At 41.6% G+C, this 17,115-nt stretch overlaps 2 protein-coding genes and 1 long non-coding RNA gene across 5 annotated transcripts; 2 read left to right on the forward strand and 1 right to left on the reverse strand.

Moving 5' to 3' along the window:
* Positions 1–291: 291 nt before the first annotated feature.
* lgals8a (galectin 8a) lies at positions 292–6,997 on the reverse strand. 2 transcript variants are annotated; one of them, XM_061696979.1, is made up of 8 exons: positions 6,601–6,997; positions 6,327–6,415; positions 4,888–5,098; positions 4,342–4,461; positions 4,241–4,267; positions 1,239–1,327; positions 989–1,154; positions 292–896 (listed from the first exon to the last, which is right to left on the reverse strand). In XM_061696979.1, exons 1-8 carry the CDS (start codon positions 6,637–6,639, stop codon positions 765–767), a joined length of 873 nt encoding a protein of 290 aa, XP_061552963.1. In that variant the 5' UTR covers positions 6,640–6,997; the 3' UTR covers positions 292–764. The 2 variants fall into 2 exon arrangements, with proteins under 2 accessions (XP_061552963.1, XP_061552962.1); XM_061696978.1 differs by having other exon boundaries at positions 292–914.
* A 1,074-nt stretch (positions 6,998–8,071) lies between these two features.
* Positions 8,072–17,065, forward strand: LOC133413046 (interferon alpha-inducible protein 27-like protein 2B). The gene is made up of 8 exons (XM_061696929.1): positions 8,072–8,156; positions 8,843–8,956; positions 12,443–12,479; positions 14,350–14,377; positions 14,640–14,709; positions 14,803–14,832; positions 14,923–15,084; positions 16,878–17,065. The coding sequence occupies exons 1-8, from the start codon at positions 8,087–8,089 to the stop codon at positions 16,961–16,963; spliced, it is 597 nt and encodes a 198-aa protein (XP_061552913.1). The 5' UTR covers positions 8,072–8,086; the 3' UTR covers positions 16,964–17,065.
* LOC133412393 (uncharacterized) lies at positions 11,670–13,155 on the forward strand. Of its 2 annotated transcripts, none has more exons than XR_009769758.1 (5): positions 11,670–11,914; positions 12,090–12,161; positions 12,250–12,270; positions 12,360–12,479; positions 12,937–13,155. It is a non-coding gene; the product is annotated as an uncharacterized LOC133412393 (long non-coding RNA). The 2 variants fall into 2 exon arrangements; XR_009769757.1 differs by having other exon boundaries at positions 11,684–11,914; positions 12,093–12,161.
* Positions 17,066–17,115: the final 50 nt, after the last annotated feature.

Raw genomic sequence — 17,115 nt, forward strand, 5'->3', positions numbered from 1 at the left:
ACATACTGTTAAATGAATACCCCTTGGACATTGTCAATTAAACTCAGCATTATCCCTGAAAAGGGTTGGACCTTAACCCTGTAAAGGCTCACTTGTCTGAGTGACTGAAGAGTATTGGTGCTGAATAAAGAGCTGTCATTATCTTGCAGTGATATCAGTCTTTCCAATGATGCTGCAGTACATGCTTAAGTACGGAGGGATCTACAATACCCCCCACCCCCTCCAATGTGGCAGCAATACGCTACCATACTAAAGAAAGCGAGTAGCATAAAGGCATTGTTTTCAGCTGCAGATGTTTTTATTTTGTCAAGACACTGAGCACAGATTTAGGGTCACAAATTCCATCAGCTATACTCCTACACAAAAACACAGTGGATCAAATCTTTAAAAACAAATTATACATGGGTTTCTTTCCTTGTCTTTAAGAATCAGGGCCATCACCTTAAATTTTTAGTGTCTCCATGTCTTCTGTGTCTCCATCAGAAAGCATTTATTAAATGTACAGGCAATGCTTGAACATTCGTAACTCATGTCATGTAAAAACAAAACACTTTATATACAGTACTTATGTGTAATGCAAAGTTAGTTGGTGTCACAGATGTACCTCATATATTTTTTTTAACATTCTTGTGACAAATGCAAAAAGAAGCTAACCAATGTCAATAGTGAAACAAAAGAATGAAGTTATCAGCACAAACTGTAAAACAAATGAGAAATTGAAGTTTTGTGTAAGACAAAACCCAAGGAAAAAGCAACTGTCTGGATCACCACAGTTTGACGTCCATGAGCTCCAGGTCGCCCATTATCTCCAGCTGGTCGATGGTGCTCAGGTCCTGCACCCGATGTTTGAACTCAAACAAGTGCAAGCCGTTCACCGCCAGCTTGAACTGATGTGCCTGGCAGAGGAGGAGAATCTGACAAACAACAAAAGACGCACTCCTCAACTGCAAGCCCTGTGTTATTAAACAAACAAACAGGCATAGTTTACCTCAAAATACTCTCCAGGAGAAAAAGGAAAAATGACTAACTCCCGCTCCTCCTGACCCCAAGATTCATTCAGGTACGAGTTCCTAACGAACGTGCTGGATTTCATGCGAGGGTTCAAGTGAAGAGCAATGCTGTCCGTCCTGCTGTTGCAGAGGTTCACTGTAACACTGCGAGATGTTTGACGCGAACGTTTACTTAACTGGCCAGCAGTTTGCGTTCTCTGCCAAAGAGCGGTATCATACAGTGGTTACCTGTGAGGATACATGCTGATCTGTCCTTTGATGGTGATGTGTTGCCCAGGGCTAAGGCCTTTTAGGATACTGCCTTTGTAAGGGAGGCTCTAAGGGCAGTAGGACAACACATTATCTCACAAGAGTCTTGATAATCTTGCAATACATGGACAAAAGTATTGGGGAAATTTGGCCATTAGGAAATGACGATGGATGAGAAAAAAAGAAACACGTGGGAACACGTTTTTGTTTTGTCCATCAAGAACACTAGTCAACGTTGGAAGTAGGTAAGCTGAAGAATGAAGTCTCCATTGAGACTTACAATCATTAATGTATCCCAGTGCTTTTTGTTCATGTATCACAGGATTTTTACAGCATTACCAGCTCCAAACTGAGTGGATGCTTACTTGAGAGCAGCATGCAGTAGAACAGAATGAAGCTGAAAACTAGTAATTCTGGAGCAGTGATTCTCAAAGGGTGGTACACAAAGAAACTGTGAATTACATGTTGAAACTGCATAATATTACAATGGATTCATCTTTTATTCAAATACAATACAATAAACACGTTAAGTATGGTCCAGTTGTATTTAACCTTTAAGTGCAATACAGTTGCATTAACCTTTTCAAACTGAACAAAAACATTTTTAGGTACTTTTTTTTTTTTTTTTACTTATGTAAATACATTTTAATACAACCCCAATTCCACTGTAGTTGGGACGTTGTGTTAAACATAAATAAAAACAATACAATGATTTGCAAATCATGTTCAACCTATATTAATTGAATACACTACAAAGATGAGATATTTAATGTTCAAGATGATCAACTTTATTGTTTTTAGCAAATAATCTTTAACTTAGAATTTTATGCCTGCAACATGTTCCAAAAAAGCTGAAACAGGTGGCAAAAAAGACTGAAAAAGTTAAGGAATGCTCATCAAACACCTGTTTGGAACATCCCACAGGTGAACAGGCTAATGGGGAACAGGTGGGTGCCATGATTGGGTATAAAAGGAGCTTCCCTGAATTGCTCAGTCATTCACAAGCAAAGATGGGGCGAGGTTCACCTCTCTGTGAACAAGTACGTGGGAAAATAGTCGAACAGTTTAAGGACAATGTTCCTCAACGTACAATTGCAAGGAATTTAGGGATTTCATCATCTACGGTCCATAATATCATCAAAAGCTTCAGAGAATCTGGAGAAATCACTGCATGTAAGCGGCAAGGCCGAAAACCAACATTGAATGCCCGTGACCTTCCATCCCTCAAACGGCAATGCATCAAAAACCGACATCAATGTGTAAAGGATATCACCACATGGGGTCAGGAACACTTCAGAAAACCATCCATCCATTTTCTGAGCCGCTTCTCCTCACTAGGGTCGCGGGCGTGCTGGAGCCTATCCCAGCTGTCATCGGGCAGGAGGCGGGGTACACCCTGAACTGGTTGCCAGCCAATCGCAGGGCACATGGAAACAAACAACCATTCGCACTCACAGTCATGCCTACGGGCAATTTAGAGTCTCCAATGAATGCATGTTTTTGGGATGTGGGAAGAAACCGGAGTGCCCGGAGAAAACCCACGCAGGCACGGGGAGAACATGCAAACTCCACACAGGCGGGGCCGGGGATTGAACCCGGGTCCTCAGAACTGTGAGGCTGACGCTCTAACCAGTCGGCCACCGTGCCGCCTTCAGAAAACCAATGTCAGTAAATACAGTTCGGCGCTACATCCGTAAGTGCAACTTGAAACTCTACGATGCAAAGCAAAAGCCATCTTATCAACACCCAGAAACGCCGCCGGGTTATCTGGAGCCGAGCTCATCTAAGATGGACTGTTGCAAAGTGGAAAAGTGTTCTGTGGTCCGACGAGTCCACATTTCAAATTGTTTTTGGAAATTGTGGACGTCGTGTCCTTCGGGCCAAAGAGGAAAAGAACAATCCGGACTGTTATCGGCGCAAAGTTCAAAAGCCAGCATCTGTGATGGTATGGGGCTGTGTTTGTGCCAATGGCATGGGTAACTTACAAATCTGTGAAGGCACCATTAATGCTGGAAGGTACATACAGGTTTTGGAGAAACATATGCTGCTATCCAAGCGAGGTCTTTTTCATGGACGTCCCTGCTTATTTCAGCAAGACAATGCCAAACCACATTCTGCTGTTACCACAGCGTGACTTCGTAGTAAAGACCTGTCTCCCATTGAAAAATGTGTGGCGCATTATGAAGCATAAAATATGACAACAGAAACCCCGGACTGTTGAACAGCTGAAGCTGTACATCAAGCAAGAATGGGAAAGAATTCCACCGACAAAGCTTTAACAATTAGTGTCCTCAGTTCCCAAAGGTTTATTGAAGGTGATGTAACACAGTGGTAAACATGACCCTGTCCCAGGTTTTTTGGAACGTGTTGCAGCCATAAAATTCTAAATTAATGATTATTTGCTATAAACAATCAAGTTTATCAGTTTGAACATTAAATATCTTGTCTTTGTTGTGTATTCAATTAAATATAGGTTGAACATGATTTGCAAATCATTGTATTCCGTTTTTATTTATGTTTACCACAACGTCCCAACGTCATTGAAATTGGGGTTGCAGAATCATTAAGTAGTTTTTTAATTTACTATATTTAAGCGCAGAGTTGATCTTCAAACTACATTAGATTACAGTGGCTAAAATAATACTCAATATACTTTTTAGGATTGAGGCCTCTGTCTCGTTTTTTGCAAAATACTTAGGCCTTCTATGATACAGTATTTTTATGTTGGTCATGAGGGTGGTACTTGGGAGGCTAAGTATTTTTTTAGGTGGTACTTGATGTCAAGTTCGAGAACCACTGCTTCAGAGCGTTACAATCATTTGTACGATGAGTAACTTTCCTGTGTTTTGACTGGCATAGTGCCACCCTTTAAACGGGTCCTGTACAGCCTTTTTTCAACTCTGACCTTAAACTTTCATTAGCAAATGTGAGCAAAACTTAGAGAAGTTTTATATGACTGTGGTGCAAGGGGAGAGACTCACCAAGTCACCAGACTCCGAGTATATTGCCTAAGAGGGAGAAAGAGCAACTTTAGTCACAATGAAGGCAAATTGAAGGGATTTAAGGACAATTTACGACTGACAGAGTTTGGGATGTAGCCTATAGCCTGCACTTGGACCTTCCCAGACACAGAAAATGTGTTGATCCTGTTTAGTGGGACTCTATGTTTGTATTCCAGGAGGTGAGTTCCATTTACTGCCACCTGTTGGTAAAAAAAAAAAAAAAAAAGAAAGAAAATGCTATCAAAGATTAGAAAAGAGCAGCAAATTAGGTTCATTGAAGTCTGTAAATTGCCCATATGTGAACATGTGTGAATGGTAGTTTGTGTATATGTGCCCTGTGACTGGCTGACGACCAGTCCAGGGTATACCCCGCCTCTCGCCCAGTCAGTTGAGATAAGCTCCAGTTTGGAAGCTCTGAAGTGTTATCTAGCACGATTTGCTGAACCCATGTCTTGCGTCACACCATTTATGATGGCGGTTTGAATTCTGTTCTGCTTTGGTGACTCGGAGGTATATTTTCCAAAATATGAATTGTCCTATTTAAATTCAAAGGTCCCACTCCATACTTGGCATCTGTTAAAAACACAAGAGGTTCAAACTGCCCTTGTTTCTCTAGCATCTCTGACCTTGAAGGCGTCCTGGTGCACCAGGATGATGGTCTCAAACGCGGCCCCGCGTTTATAGGGCAGCTGCTGCAGCGTCTCCTCTTGGCCCCAGCTCTCCTGCAACAGGGAGTTACATCGCACGCAGGGCGAGCCCTTGAAGCGAGGGCTGAAGTGCAAGGCCACGTCAGATGGCGGCCTGGTACTACCACCGCAGGAAAGGTCAATCTGAAACCTCAAAAGACACATGCACGCCATGGCATTACACATCTAGAAACATAAAACATCTAGAAAGCCTACTGGAAACCTTATCTTAGTAAGACAAAAGACATGTGATGGCCCGATGAAACCAGGGAACTTTTTGGCCATAATTCCAAAAGTTATGTTTGTCACAAACACATCATCACCTAAAGAACACCAAACCTACAGTGAAGCATGGTGAAGCCAGCTCCATGCTGTGGCTGGAACTAGGGCCTTAGTTAAGATCGAGGGAATTATGAACAGTTAAAAATAATAGTCAGTATTAGCACTTCAAGCTTCTTCGACACAACAAACAAATGTCAGGGAAAGGCCTACCAGAGTATTACAACTTAATTTGGGGTTAATCAGAGGAACTTTAAAAGGTGGCAGGTGTGTTCTAACTCCCATTTAACATGAGTTTGAATGTGATTGGTTAATTCTGAACACAAAACTAATGGTGGGAAGTTTTTAAATGGTTTCTCTTAGTCCCATGTGACTGGCTGGCAACCCGTTTAGGGTGTACCCCGCCTCCTGCCCGCAGTTAACTGGGATAAGCTCCAGTATACCCGGGACCCTCGTGAGGATAAGCGGTGTAGAAAATGGATGGATGGACCTTGGATTGGAAAAGAAAAAAAAAAGAAAGAAAGAAAACCAATTGGAACTGGGACTAACGTTCCGGTTCTCCTGGAACCGTTCAAATTAAAACATTTCGGTTCCTAGTTTCGGTGCCTAAGTCCTCCAGCAGCGAAGAAGTGGCGTAAGCCAACGAAGAAGAACGTGCACGCAATATTGTGGCAACAGTGAAATCGTACATTTCTTTGCACTTTTATGGTACTGTATCGTCACTGTGCATTGTGTAATACACAATTGCTTTCTTTCATTAGTTATAAAATAAGAACGGTCTCGGTTAAATGCTCCTGCACAACTGGGCTGCTCTTTGTTCGAATCACCAGCTACAAAGTAGTACTTCGTGAGAGACATTGATGATGCAAAAGTAGCTACTGTTGGTTGGAAGAAGTAACTGTCGTCTAATTACTTTCCTGAGGAAAGTAACGCATTAGTTTTCTCGTTACTGAATATGGCGGGGTTTTTTTTTTATATATATATATATATATATATATATATATATATATATATATATATATATATATATATATATATATATAATATATATATACACACACAATAAAGATTAGTAAACTGCATCAGCCTATTTAGTTCACCTGTCAGCATTTGCGGGTACAGTGCCCTGGATGATGATGATCTCTCCAGGGTGCAGGCCTCCAGGTATCGATCCTGTATATGGGATCGCCTGAGGTGGAGATGGTTAGACCACTTCATATTGGATAATAACAAGATTCACATAGCGACAACGTCTAGTACGGTGCAGCTACAAGCAGACATTGGCCGCTTAATAATATCTTATGGTCGACATTGGACAAAATAAAACTGTAGTACTAATAATGTTGGTAAGAATAATGGCAATAGGCATCTCACCGGCTTCAGGACGCTAAGCTTCGCGTTTGCCACAGACATCGAGCTTCCTGTGTCGGTCTACAAACAACAGCTTTGTGACGAAACAATAGCGAGAGTCCCTGATGTGCTTAAATGGCACCCTTTTTCACATCCAACGCTAAATATGGATGAGTGTAAATAGTCGCCATGCGATCGTCCGAAGGCACGCATGCGCAAGCCCGTGACGTGACCACTAGGTCCTGTTAAAAAGACAAGAAGCCGCTTGTAACAACAATCTACTTTGGATAAACCACCACTGGTTAAACTTCAGTCAGGAGCACACCATTTGACAGACACGTTGAACGCGAGTTGTTGAAAAGATGGACGTATTCGAACGTGTGTGGAACTGGGACCGCCCAGCTCGCCTCTTTGCACCCCCGCCTCCTCTCCTTTTTGTCAACACTTTGGTTTCACGTAAAACGAAATGTAATCGTTAATTGACAGTAGTTCTGAGCCAATGAGATGCCGTCTGTCTTTTTGACCAATCAGACCACATTTCTCATAAGCGACACGCCCATTTTGAGCCCGGTGACAACGCATGGAGGAAGTTCATAGTCGACAGCGCGTTCCATGTGTGTGTGGACGGCAAGAAAACCCAAAAGTCCTAGGGTTGCCGGTACATTGTGCTGCGTGTGGTTGTGTAAAACGACAAGGGAAATTGGAGTCCCTTTCACTTGTAAAAATATATTATATATATATATATATATTTCAGGTGTTGTTTATTGATAGCATACCATTCGGCGTTGACAAAACAGTAATCCTCATGAAAATCGGTTGAGGAATAAGCAAGTTACGACTTCATTTCAGTGTCCGTGAATTCCCTTCTATGGGAACTTCGACCTTTCCAACATGGCCGCCATATAGGCACGTTGATTCGCAGGGCTGCTACATTGCGCTGGCGTAGCTACACGTCCATATATGTGCTACATGTTCACCCACCCCTCAACCTCATTATTACGTCTGGTGTTCTCTTGTAAGCAGGCGAGCAAGTTTTCTCATCGGACAAAACGACGAAGACGAAATGGGACTTCGTGAGTAAAAAATACTCACTTACCTTTACAATCTAGTCGTTTTACATGACCGATAATTCACTTTGCGATTACAGGGCCCTGCCTGAAATTGTTTTATTAACGGCAGTGGTAGTAATGCATCAAAGGTACTTTGTAACAAGTCACCTTTTCCGTGAGCAACTGCATTTGTGTTATACCAATGTGTGTTATTGAAATAAATGGAGGAATGCGTATTTTAACAATTGCTCTTTCCGCATACAATATGTAAACATCAATTGCAGTAAGCACATTAAAACGCTGCTGAAAATATTTATTCCATGACTAATCTGTTTCCTATTTGCATTTTTTTTTTCTCGTATAAAATGAGTATCTAGTGCAATATGTTCCAAGCAGTGAACCAATCCAAATCATCAGACATGACAAATGAGTGTTGGACTAAAAGTGCATTTTCTATCCAAATGAAAGCTGCCCTCTTTTGTGTTTCAGTTACAGCACTGGCTGTCGCAGCAGGCGCAGCGGGCGCAGCAGGTAAGAATTACTTCACACCAAGAGGAACAGATACTCATTTACTGGATTGTTTTGGATTGTTACTGTCTTCCAGTCTTTGTATGTTAATGTATGAGTGCAGCAATTACCAACCAGTGTGCAGAGAGACACGTGCAGCAGGATATAATCCGATTTCACTTAATTGGTCCAAAAATTATGTTAATCGCTTCTAATAAGATTCGATGGTGAAAGCAGTGTTGGGAAAGTTTTTTTTTTTTTTTAATTATGTGAACTAGTTCAAAGTTCAGTTCACCGTTCCAAAAATGAACTAATTCAGTTCATAAAGTCACAATTTTGAACTAAGTTCGTTAAAAAAAAATACCTTGGTGATAGTTGTCCCCCAAAATGTTCAACTAAACACAGAAGTCGGCAAACCGAAAGAGCGAAGATGTGAAACTCCATGATACGGCTAACAGAAATTAACATTAGAGTTGCGGTAATTCCAAACCTTTAAACAAATGGTACTTTAACAAAAACAGAGCAGCATCACATACAGATACAAAAAGGATGTTGTTCGTTTATACATCTTTGTTTGGGAGAAGGATTTTTATTTAATTTATTTATTTATATTTTTTTTTAATGTACAATATTTGTCTTGGAATAATAAAGGTGGTGAAATATTTTGTTTATTTGACTTTCACTATTAGTGTTTTCTTGCTTTTGTGCAGGAGGGGTTTTGATTTTTGCACCTGTTGCTATTGCCACGATTGGTTACTCCGCTGCGGTGGGAGTGACTGCTGTGGTTAACGCTGGAGTGCTGACAGGCACAGCAGCAGCAGCAGGTACTGTATAAATAACACTGGGGAACAATTTGGAAAAGAAAATCTGTTAATTTCTATACTGATTAAAACTAAAATTGGCATGCTGATTCCAAAATTGCAATCAGTTTTTTTCTAGCACGTCAAGTTTTTCTCTCCACACCTTACCCTCCAGATAAGCAAAATTCCACTGATTAGCTGTAGTAACACGTGCCAGCTGATTACGACTTGGACTCCTCTACAGCTACGTGGCAACTTGTTTGTGCAGTCACAATTGAGACAGTGTGGTGAGAGTTGTGTGCAGCTCCCAATAGGTCCTGTACTATCAATATCTGCAAACAGAAAGCTAGCATAGTAGGCTTGAAGAGTATTTGTGCTCGATTTTCTCTTAACCTTGGAACCATGGGCATACCGTTGTACGTTCCATTTCGTTTTTTTTTTTTTTCGTTTTTAAAGCTTGTAACTATTCCATCTTAATGTTTTATTTACATGGGTATATATTTCCTTTGTTCTCACTTTGATAAAAAAAATAAAATAAAAGGTGACGTGATAGAGAAAACCTGAGATTAGTTTTGGATTCCGCACCCAAAAATTTCAAAACAGCTGTCAGACCTAACTCTACAAAAATTGTTGTCCAGTGAAATCTCTTATTTCATACATATTCACAAGGCACCATGGGGAACTAGTGGTTAACACCTCCTGGGTTCAAATCTTAGCTCCAGCTTTCATGTGTGGACTTTGGTGTTCCCCCACGCATGTGTGCTCAGTTGCTTCTCACATTCCAAAAACCTGGATGTTAGGTTAATTGAAGACCCTAGATTATCCATAGGTGTAACTGTTTTTTTTTGGGGGGGGGGGGGTCTGCACCCTGTGATTGTCTTACAAACATTCCATGGTGTAGCCCTCCTCTCGACCAAAGTCAGTTGGGACAGGCTCCATTTCACCTGTGACCCTCATGAAGACAAGTGCTATAGAAAGTGGATGTATGGATTATAAACCAACATTCCAATATAGAATGGCAGAAGAGCCAGTACAATTCATGACTGTAGTGCTGAAAAATGTCTGTCCAGATATGATTGTTTGACCTGCTCTAAATTCTAAACTGTGACCTCTCATTTTAGGTTCAGCTGGTGCGAGCGCTGCTGCCGCGCCTGTCGCAGGCTTAGTGATGGCGCTCTTCTGAGTCCTCGACACCTAAAATCCATCCACTATTATAAATGATCCGTTACACTCTTTATGGCATGATGCTGGTGTGCATTGAAATTTAGGATGCATTTGTATTTCAGTAATGTCAAGATGTTAGTTTTTTTTTTTCTTATATTGAAATTTGACTGAATAAATGAATTCCCCTCGTTTGTGTGCAAGGCTTTAGTTGCTGTGCATGTTGCAGTTCACCGACACAAGGCTCTGAAAGTATTCTCACATCTGTTTTGAGCTAGAGACGAAAGGTCCAATCTGAAGTATTACAACTATTTAACCTTTGTCTATAAATACTTCTGTTAAAATCAACCCAAAGGAAAGAACACCAGTGGTGGAGGCTGATAAGGTCATGTTGGGGAAGAATCCAGGGCATCTGCTTAAATGTGAACTGACGAAGGCACAAAGCGTAACCCTGTTTAGAACTGCAGATAGACATATGGTTATCTAGGCTATACCATAAAATGCTTTAAGAATGTTACATGATTGATTGTAGCCATCCATGTATATGAGAGTCTATTTATTTATTCATTTTAATGATGATGATGATGATGGGGATAACAGGATAGCTTTGTGGAAAAACTACGATTTGCGTTTCAAAATGAAAACACCAGTCGTTGATTGGGTTTCCGTAATTCAGGAAAGGCCCGTCCGTATGAGCTGTCTGGAATGACTCAATGCGTGGGTTAAAGTACTGGGGCGCAGTGGCGGACCCTATGTATGTTACAGTATCACCTGAAACTGGAGGGAGCGCCGCCGACAGTGGCGTTCGTGCGCATCTATCAATCTGTTTGTAATTGTATGTATTGTATCTCCCTTCTCACCGCTACTGACTCACATCCACATGAACGCAAGTATTCTACTGCAGTTCACTTTTGACAACTAAAGGGTGAGTGCTCCATGTTCAGGGGGTGAACCCCGCCTCTCGCCCACAGTTAGCTGGGATCGGCTTGTTAGCTCCGGCACACCGGCGTGAGAATAAAGCGTTACGGATGGGTGGATACTCTATGTCATATATGTCATTATATTTGGCCTGCAAGACCATATCAAATGTGAAAAAAAAAACTTCTGCAAGCAACATGAAATGTGTTGGTCTGATAAGACCATATGTGCATATGCAATTAAGAAATATCCTTTCTTACTTTATTGGTAACAATGACTTCTGAAATCCATATAGTCACAGCCTGGGGTTCATTGGTCAAAAAAACGAAAAAGCTCCGGCAGAAGTCATTGAGCAAAACAAGACAGGAAGGAGGAAGGAAGGGAAGAAAGGACAGTGGAATTTCCAACATACCGGAAGTGTTGATGTTTACATTGAGGGGATGTTTGTCGTAGTGTTCTGTCCAGAGAGTTTTATAGGGGGAATAGTGCTTTCTAACAAATCAGTTTTGGATGTGTGTATAATGTCCTGATTGCAAAAAACCTGCAAGTGTTCACTAGTCTTTTTTTTTTTAAACATTTTAAAAAGACTGCACTTGGAACTGATAACAAAGCAGTATTTCAATTATTGTATTAAGATGCATTCTTATGGCAAATATAATTCCCTTTAACAAACATTCTAGGGGGGAAGTACCTTTTCATTGCTTGTATACGTTCAACTAGAGTAGAACTTTGACCTTCTGTGTAAACTTTCACTTTCGGTTTTAGCAAGTTCCCCCGCATATGTGCAACCAATCAGAGCGGAGGAAGACATCGGTCGCCCACCCGAATAAAAGCAAAAAGACAGCAGCTCCGCATTTGAGCAAAACGACGAGAAGAGAAAACAAGACGAAGACGACATGGGAGGTAAGTCACGCATTTGACAACATTTCAAATAGGCTGTAAATCATTTGATTGCTGAATTGAACGTCAGTTCGCTGTTATTCTTTCGACGGCGTTTGAAAGTGCGTCACGACTTGAGTGTGTGAGTTTTGAGGGGCGTGGCTAGCGAATGGAAATGTACTCTGAAAATGTGTCGCAGCAGATCCCCAACAATGACTCCACAGACGTGGTGACTCGCAGTAACATTATGAGTAACTTTGGAATGAAAATGGTGAATATTGTGCCACATAAAAACAATATAGCTGAAGTCAAATGAATACACTTCACCATGCCCTTTTTTGTTTTGTTTGTTTCATCAGGCAGTTTATCTGTTGCAGCCAGTAAGATTTGCTTTATTTTATTCTTACATATATACTTACCTGTAAAAAAAAATGTAAGGACTACTAACTTGCACGTTTGGACACTGTAGGCGCTATGCTCCATCCATCCCCTGCCAGGACCACGATTGGTTATGATGTGAACCCGAACCTCAACCTGATCACTTCTATCCAGCCTGCAGCACCACCACCAGCACCACCAGCAGCAGCAAGTAAGCATTGAGTGACTATAGTCAAACCATATGAAACTTCATATACCGCGACCACGATTATCAGTCTATCACGATATCACTAAAAGACATTTATTTCAAATGCGTAATATATTCAACCAGACGCCACATTTACTCTTTAATGGTTATAAACGGCAAGACCCAAAGGGAATTGTCCGTAGGTGTGAATGTGAGTGCGAATGGTTGTTTGTTTATGTGCGCCCTACGATTGGCTGGCGACCAGCAGGGGAATCCACAACTAAAAATAGATGTGGCAATTAGAAATGCGTACGCTGGGGCTGCAACTTCTGAACCGCGATATAGAGGGGGTGTACCGTATAACGTTCTTTGGCCTGTTCCTGCGTTAGTAGTAGTTAGTGGTGATCCCTGCAGAAATGTCTTCAGCTGTCAGTGTCAGAAGTTTGAACTCTAAATTCTAATGTGTCACGTCTCATTTTAGTTTCCAGCCCTGCTGCCGCACCCACTGCTGGCCGTGTGATGTCACTGTTCTGAGTCCTCAAAATGGATCCTTCTAAACCTTGTCCGCCATTTCAAATGGCCTGTAATCATTACAAGGAATGCAATTTTTTTCTCAACTCAATTGGAATTGTGTTGCTGAAGAAAATGTAAAATGTGTAATTCTTGTGTGAACATCCACAAGTAAAGAACAAGACTCCTATTTGTGTGGCAAGAATCTTTATTACATGTTGTAAGACTCTTCAACATAACATTCACGCAGGATTATGCTTTGAACCGGAGGTGGCAGGCCATGTTTTTGACACTTGGACCTTCGGTCGCGTCCTACAGCTTTTTAATGCGGCTGCTCTGCGTACGTGTCATTATATTTGGCCTGCAAGACCATATCAAATGTGTATTAGAGCTGGCCCGCCAGTATATAGTGCATGCACCACTAATATTACAAATCCCAGAATGCTTTGCCTCTCATTCGCAAATGCACCAACAGGAACAATGAACAGGTATTGCAAGATATTGCATCCCATGACCAATCAATGGCAAAGACATGTCACCAAATAATAAGCATTTAGATTAATATAGCACCTATCAAGGGACCCAATAATGCTTGAGTAATAAAACACAGTGGACACGTTTTCCTCCTTTGCAGCATCACACCGAGAAAAAAAGTACAGTGTGTTATATTTTAAGTTTGGGTTTTTTTTTTGCACCAAAACTCTAATGAGTATGTGAGTGCGAATGGTCGGTTGTTTAAATGTGCCCTGCAATTGGCTGCAGACCACTTCCGGGTGTACCCCGCCTCTCGCCCGAAGATAGCTGGGATAGGCTCCGGCACGCCCGCGGCCCTTGTGAGGAGAAGCGGTACAGAAAACGGACGGATGGATGGATAGTCAAAATCCAGCTTTCTTGAGTTCAATGAGGTCAAGGTTGCCCAGTGCCAACACTGGGCTTGTCCCCCAAATGAATTAAGTGGGCGAAGTGAAATGGGGCAGCCATTATGCTTTCAGATACATGCTTAGTATTTGTTACATCAAAGTACATTCATCCTGTAAGAAAGCAGTGCTACTTCCTTCGCCCAAGGCTCAGGATTATGGTAAAGGTGGAATTTTTTATGTTTTTTTACTTTACTAATTCCCAAGGGAACATTTTATTCACTGCTTGTTACAATGTGCCCATGCATTACACCACAAATACTACATTAGACATCATTATCTATGTTTATTTATGCTTAAAGCTTTTTTCATGTTCATTAAATGTTTGGTTCACATTTGGATTCCAACACACATGAATTATTACTGTCGCTATAACCTGGTGACGTACGCATTTTAAGAGAACCCGGTCAACGAGATTGCTGCCATGGCAACTAACCTTACCTGGTGTCACCTGTTTTTGGAAACAGGTACTACGATTGTGACGTCATAGTGTCGGTATGATGTGGGGTATTTCCTCACTAATAGCCCATTTTCAAAGGAAACATCAACCGTTGACCTTTTTTTTCCTTTCTTGGGAGCAGCCTCCATTGTTTGTCTTTTTGTTTTCTTTCTTTCTTTCTTTCTTTTATTTTTTTGGGGTGTGAATCTTTTCGGCCCAAATCCGATTCCGTACTGTTCCGAGCACGCCCTCTTTTGTCCCATCCGAGTCATTTTCGTTTGTCCGGAATCGAAACCTCACGCGAGTGTATAAATAAAGCCGAGCCAGGCAACGTTGCAGCAAATCTCTGCGGCCAACGACGCGACAAAACACTACACGATGGGATTGTGTGAGTAGCTTCGCCCTCGTTCATCGTCACGGGAACTGATACGAAATGACGATGGACTTAACCGTCTGAGCGTTGTTGTGTTTTGCGTTTCAGTGACGTACATTGCGGTTGCTGCGGGCGCAAGTAAGATGTTTAAGAAATGAGCTCTTTGACTGGCGCAAGTAGTTGCGGGTTTTGGCTTGACTAATGCGCTTCACTTGACTTTGGGTCCAGCCGGTTCGGTGGTTCTGGCTCCGGTCGCCTTGGGGGCCCTCGGCTTCACTTCTGTGGGAATCGCAGCGGGCTCCTACGCCGCGGGCATGATGTCAGCCGCAGCCGTCGCCAACGGAGGAGGGGTGGCGGCAGGCAGCGCGGTGGCCGTCTTGCAGTCTGTGGGTAAGGCGCAGCAACCGCAACCGCAACGGCCGATGCAACGATACTTTGAAAAGACAGCGTTCTATTTTATTATTATTATTATTATTAAGAACGTCCAGTGCAACTAGAGATGTGAAAATGCTTCAAAGGAATGTTTGCAACTTCTTCTATTTGTACGCATCGTACAAGCTCAATGTTGCTTCACCATATTAGCTTAGCCAGTATCTGACTTGAGTCAGAGTCCAACTGGGTCCCATTAACCTTTCTTTGACATATTCAGGAACTAATCCATTCAATGATTTGCGGACAAGTAAAATAACTTGATCGCAGCTGACTGCGGGCGAGAGGCGGGGTACACCCTGAACTGGTCGCCAGCCAGTCGCAGAGCGGGCGTATATAAACAACGCTTTGCACTCACACCTATGGGCAATTTGGAGTCTTCAATTAACTTACCACGCGTGTTTTTGGGATGTGGGAGGAAACCGGAGTGCCCGGAGAAAACCCACGCAGGCACGGGGAGAACATGCAAACTCCACACAGGCGGGGCCGGGGATTGAACCACGGTCCTCAGAACTGTGAGGCAGACGCTCTAACCATGTTTCTGTATTTTGTGCATGGATCAGTTGAAATTTCGCGGGGAGGACAAAAAAAAAAAAGTCCTCAAATTTATTATTTTAAAATATGTATTGCAATGCAGTCAAGTGGTCATACACAGCTCGAGCTGCCTTTACAAAGATAATAATGCACAGCTCTGATTTAGACTGTCAGAGAGGTACTAATGTAACAATACAGTGGTACCTTGACTTGGAAATTGAATTCTCAATTAACTCATTCATATGGTGAGCTTCCTTTTTATTCATTTCTGTTTTTTGTGTGTTTCTGTTTTTTTGTGTTCTATGACGAGGCAAGACAAATTTATTGATATAGCGCATTTCATACACAATGTAACTCAATGTGCTCTACATGAATAAAAGCATTTTATAAACAAAGACCAAATGACATTTATAAAAAAAAAAAAAAAAAAAAACACTACTTGTTGTCCTGGACAAGAACCCTCTTGTAAAGGAGATTATTTATTTCAATAAGGCTTTCCTTATTAAACATTTTTTAAATAAAATAAAAATTTTGTTTTATATCAAATCAGTTTTCCTATTGAAATACCATTCCAGTGTTAGCCCGCATACTCTCTGATTCACGTACGTATTTGCATATTTTTGATTTGGAACCTATCCTCTATTATTTGCTGAAAACTCATCTATTCACTGTTTTCATGGTCAGGCCAAAAGTACTTTCTTTCTTTCAAAGCGCTCTTCATTTATTTTTACATTGTATACAAAAAAAAAACACATATATTCCTGCCGCTTGTTTCACTTGGTAATGTTCGTCTCGCCCTCTAAATAGAATGGGGTTCAAGAAGTATTATTTTTTTTTGCGAGGCCCATTTCACATCACAGTCACAGGCTCACGTGGCTCGGTCGAAGTCAGTGTTGACCCCGCACGTAAAGATTTGTAAATATTGGTCCTAATTGTTTTCGGTCTAGGACCACGGGATAATTGCTTAGAGGAGACATCCAATGATCGTGCCAGCAAAAGTCTTAAACTTATGCCCCACCATTGGTATGTGTGTACCCACGCTTTCGAAACACATTTCCACTGCAACCTACAAAGGGGCAATAGTAATTACATTGTAAATTAATCACATCCACACTGAGTATTAATACTTTTAAAGACTTTGCAGCTGCACCCAGTCAAAGAAAATGAGAAACAAAGTAGATAAATAATGCATTGTTTCCGTCCCCTCGGCTTTGTTGTAGGTATGGCTGGTTTGTCAGGTGCCGCCTCTGCAGCTGTGGCCGGTGCAGGAGGAACTGTGGCAGGAATCATCGCTGCAATTGTCTGAGGCCAAACCTTTTTGCTGAATGGATACTATCTCATATTATGGCAATGATATCATAAGAATATGTATCTTCCCTAAGTCAATAAAACCTCAGTATTGACAGCAGTTCATTTGCTATTTTAATTATTTTCTTTAGGGTCATAGGGAAGTGGAGT

This window comes from Phycodurus eques, chromosome 14 (genome assembly GCF_024500275.1).
Source record: "Phycodurus eques isolate BA_2022a chromosome 14, UOR_Pequ_1.1, whole genome shotgun sequence".
In the NCBI taxonomy this organism is placed as follows: domain Eukaryota; kingdom Metazoa; phylum Chordata; class Actinopteri; order Syngnathiformes; family Syngnathidae; genus Phycodurus; species Phycodurus eques.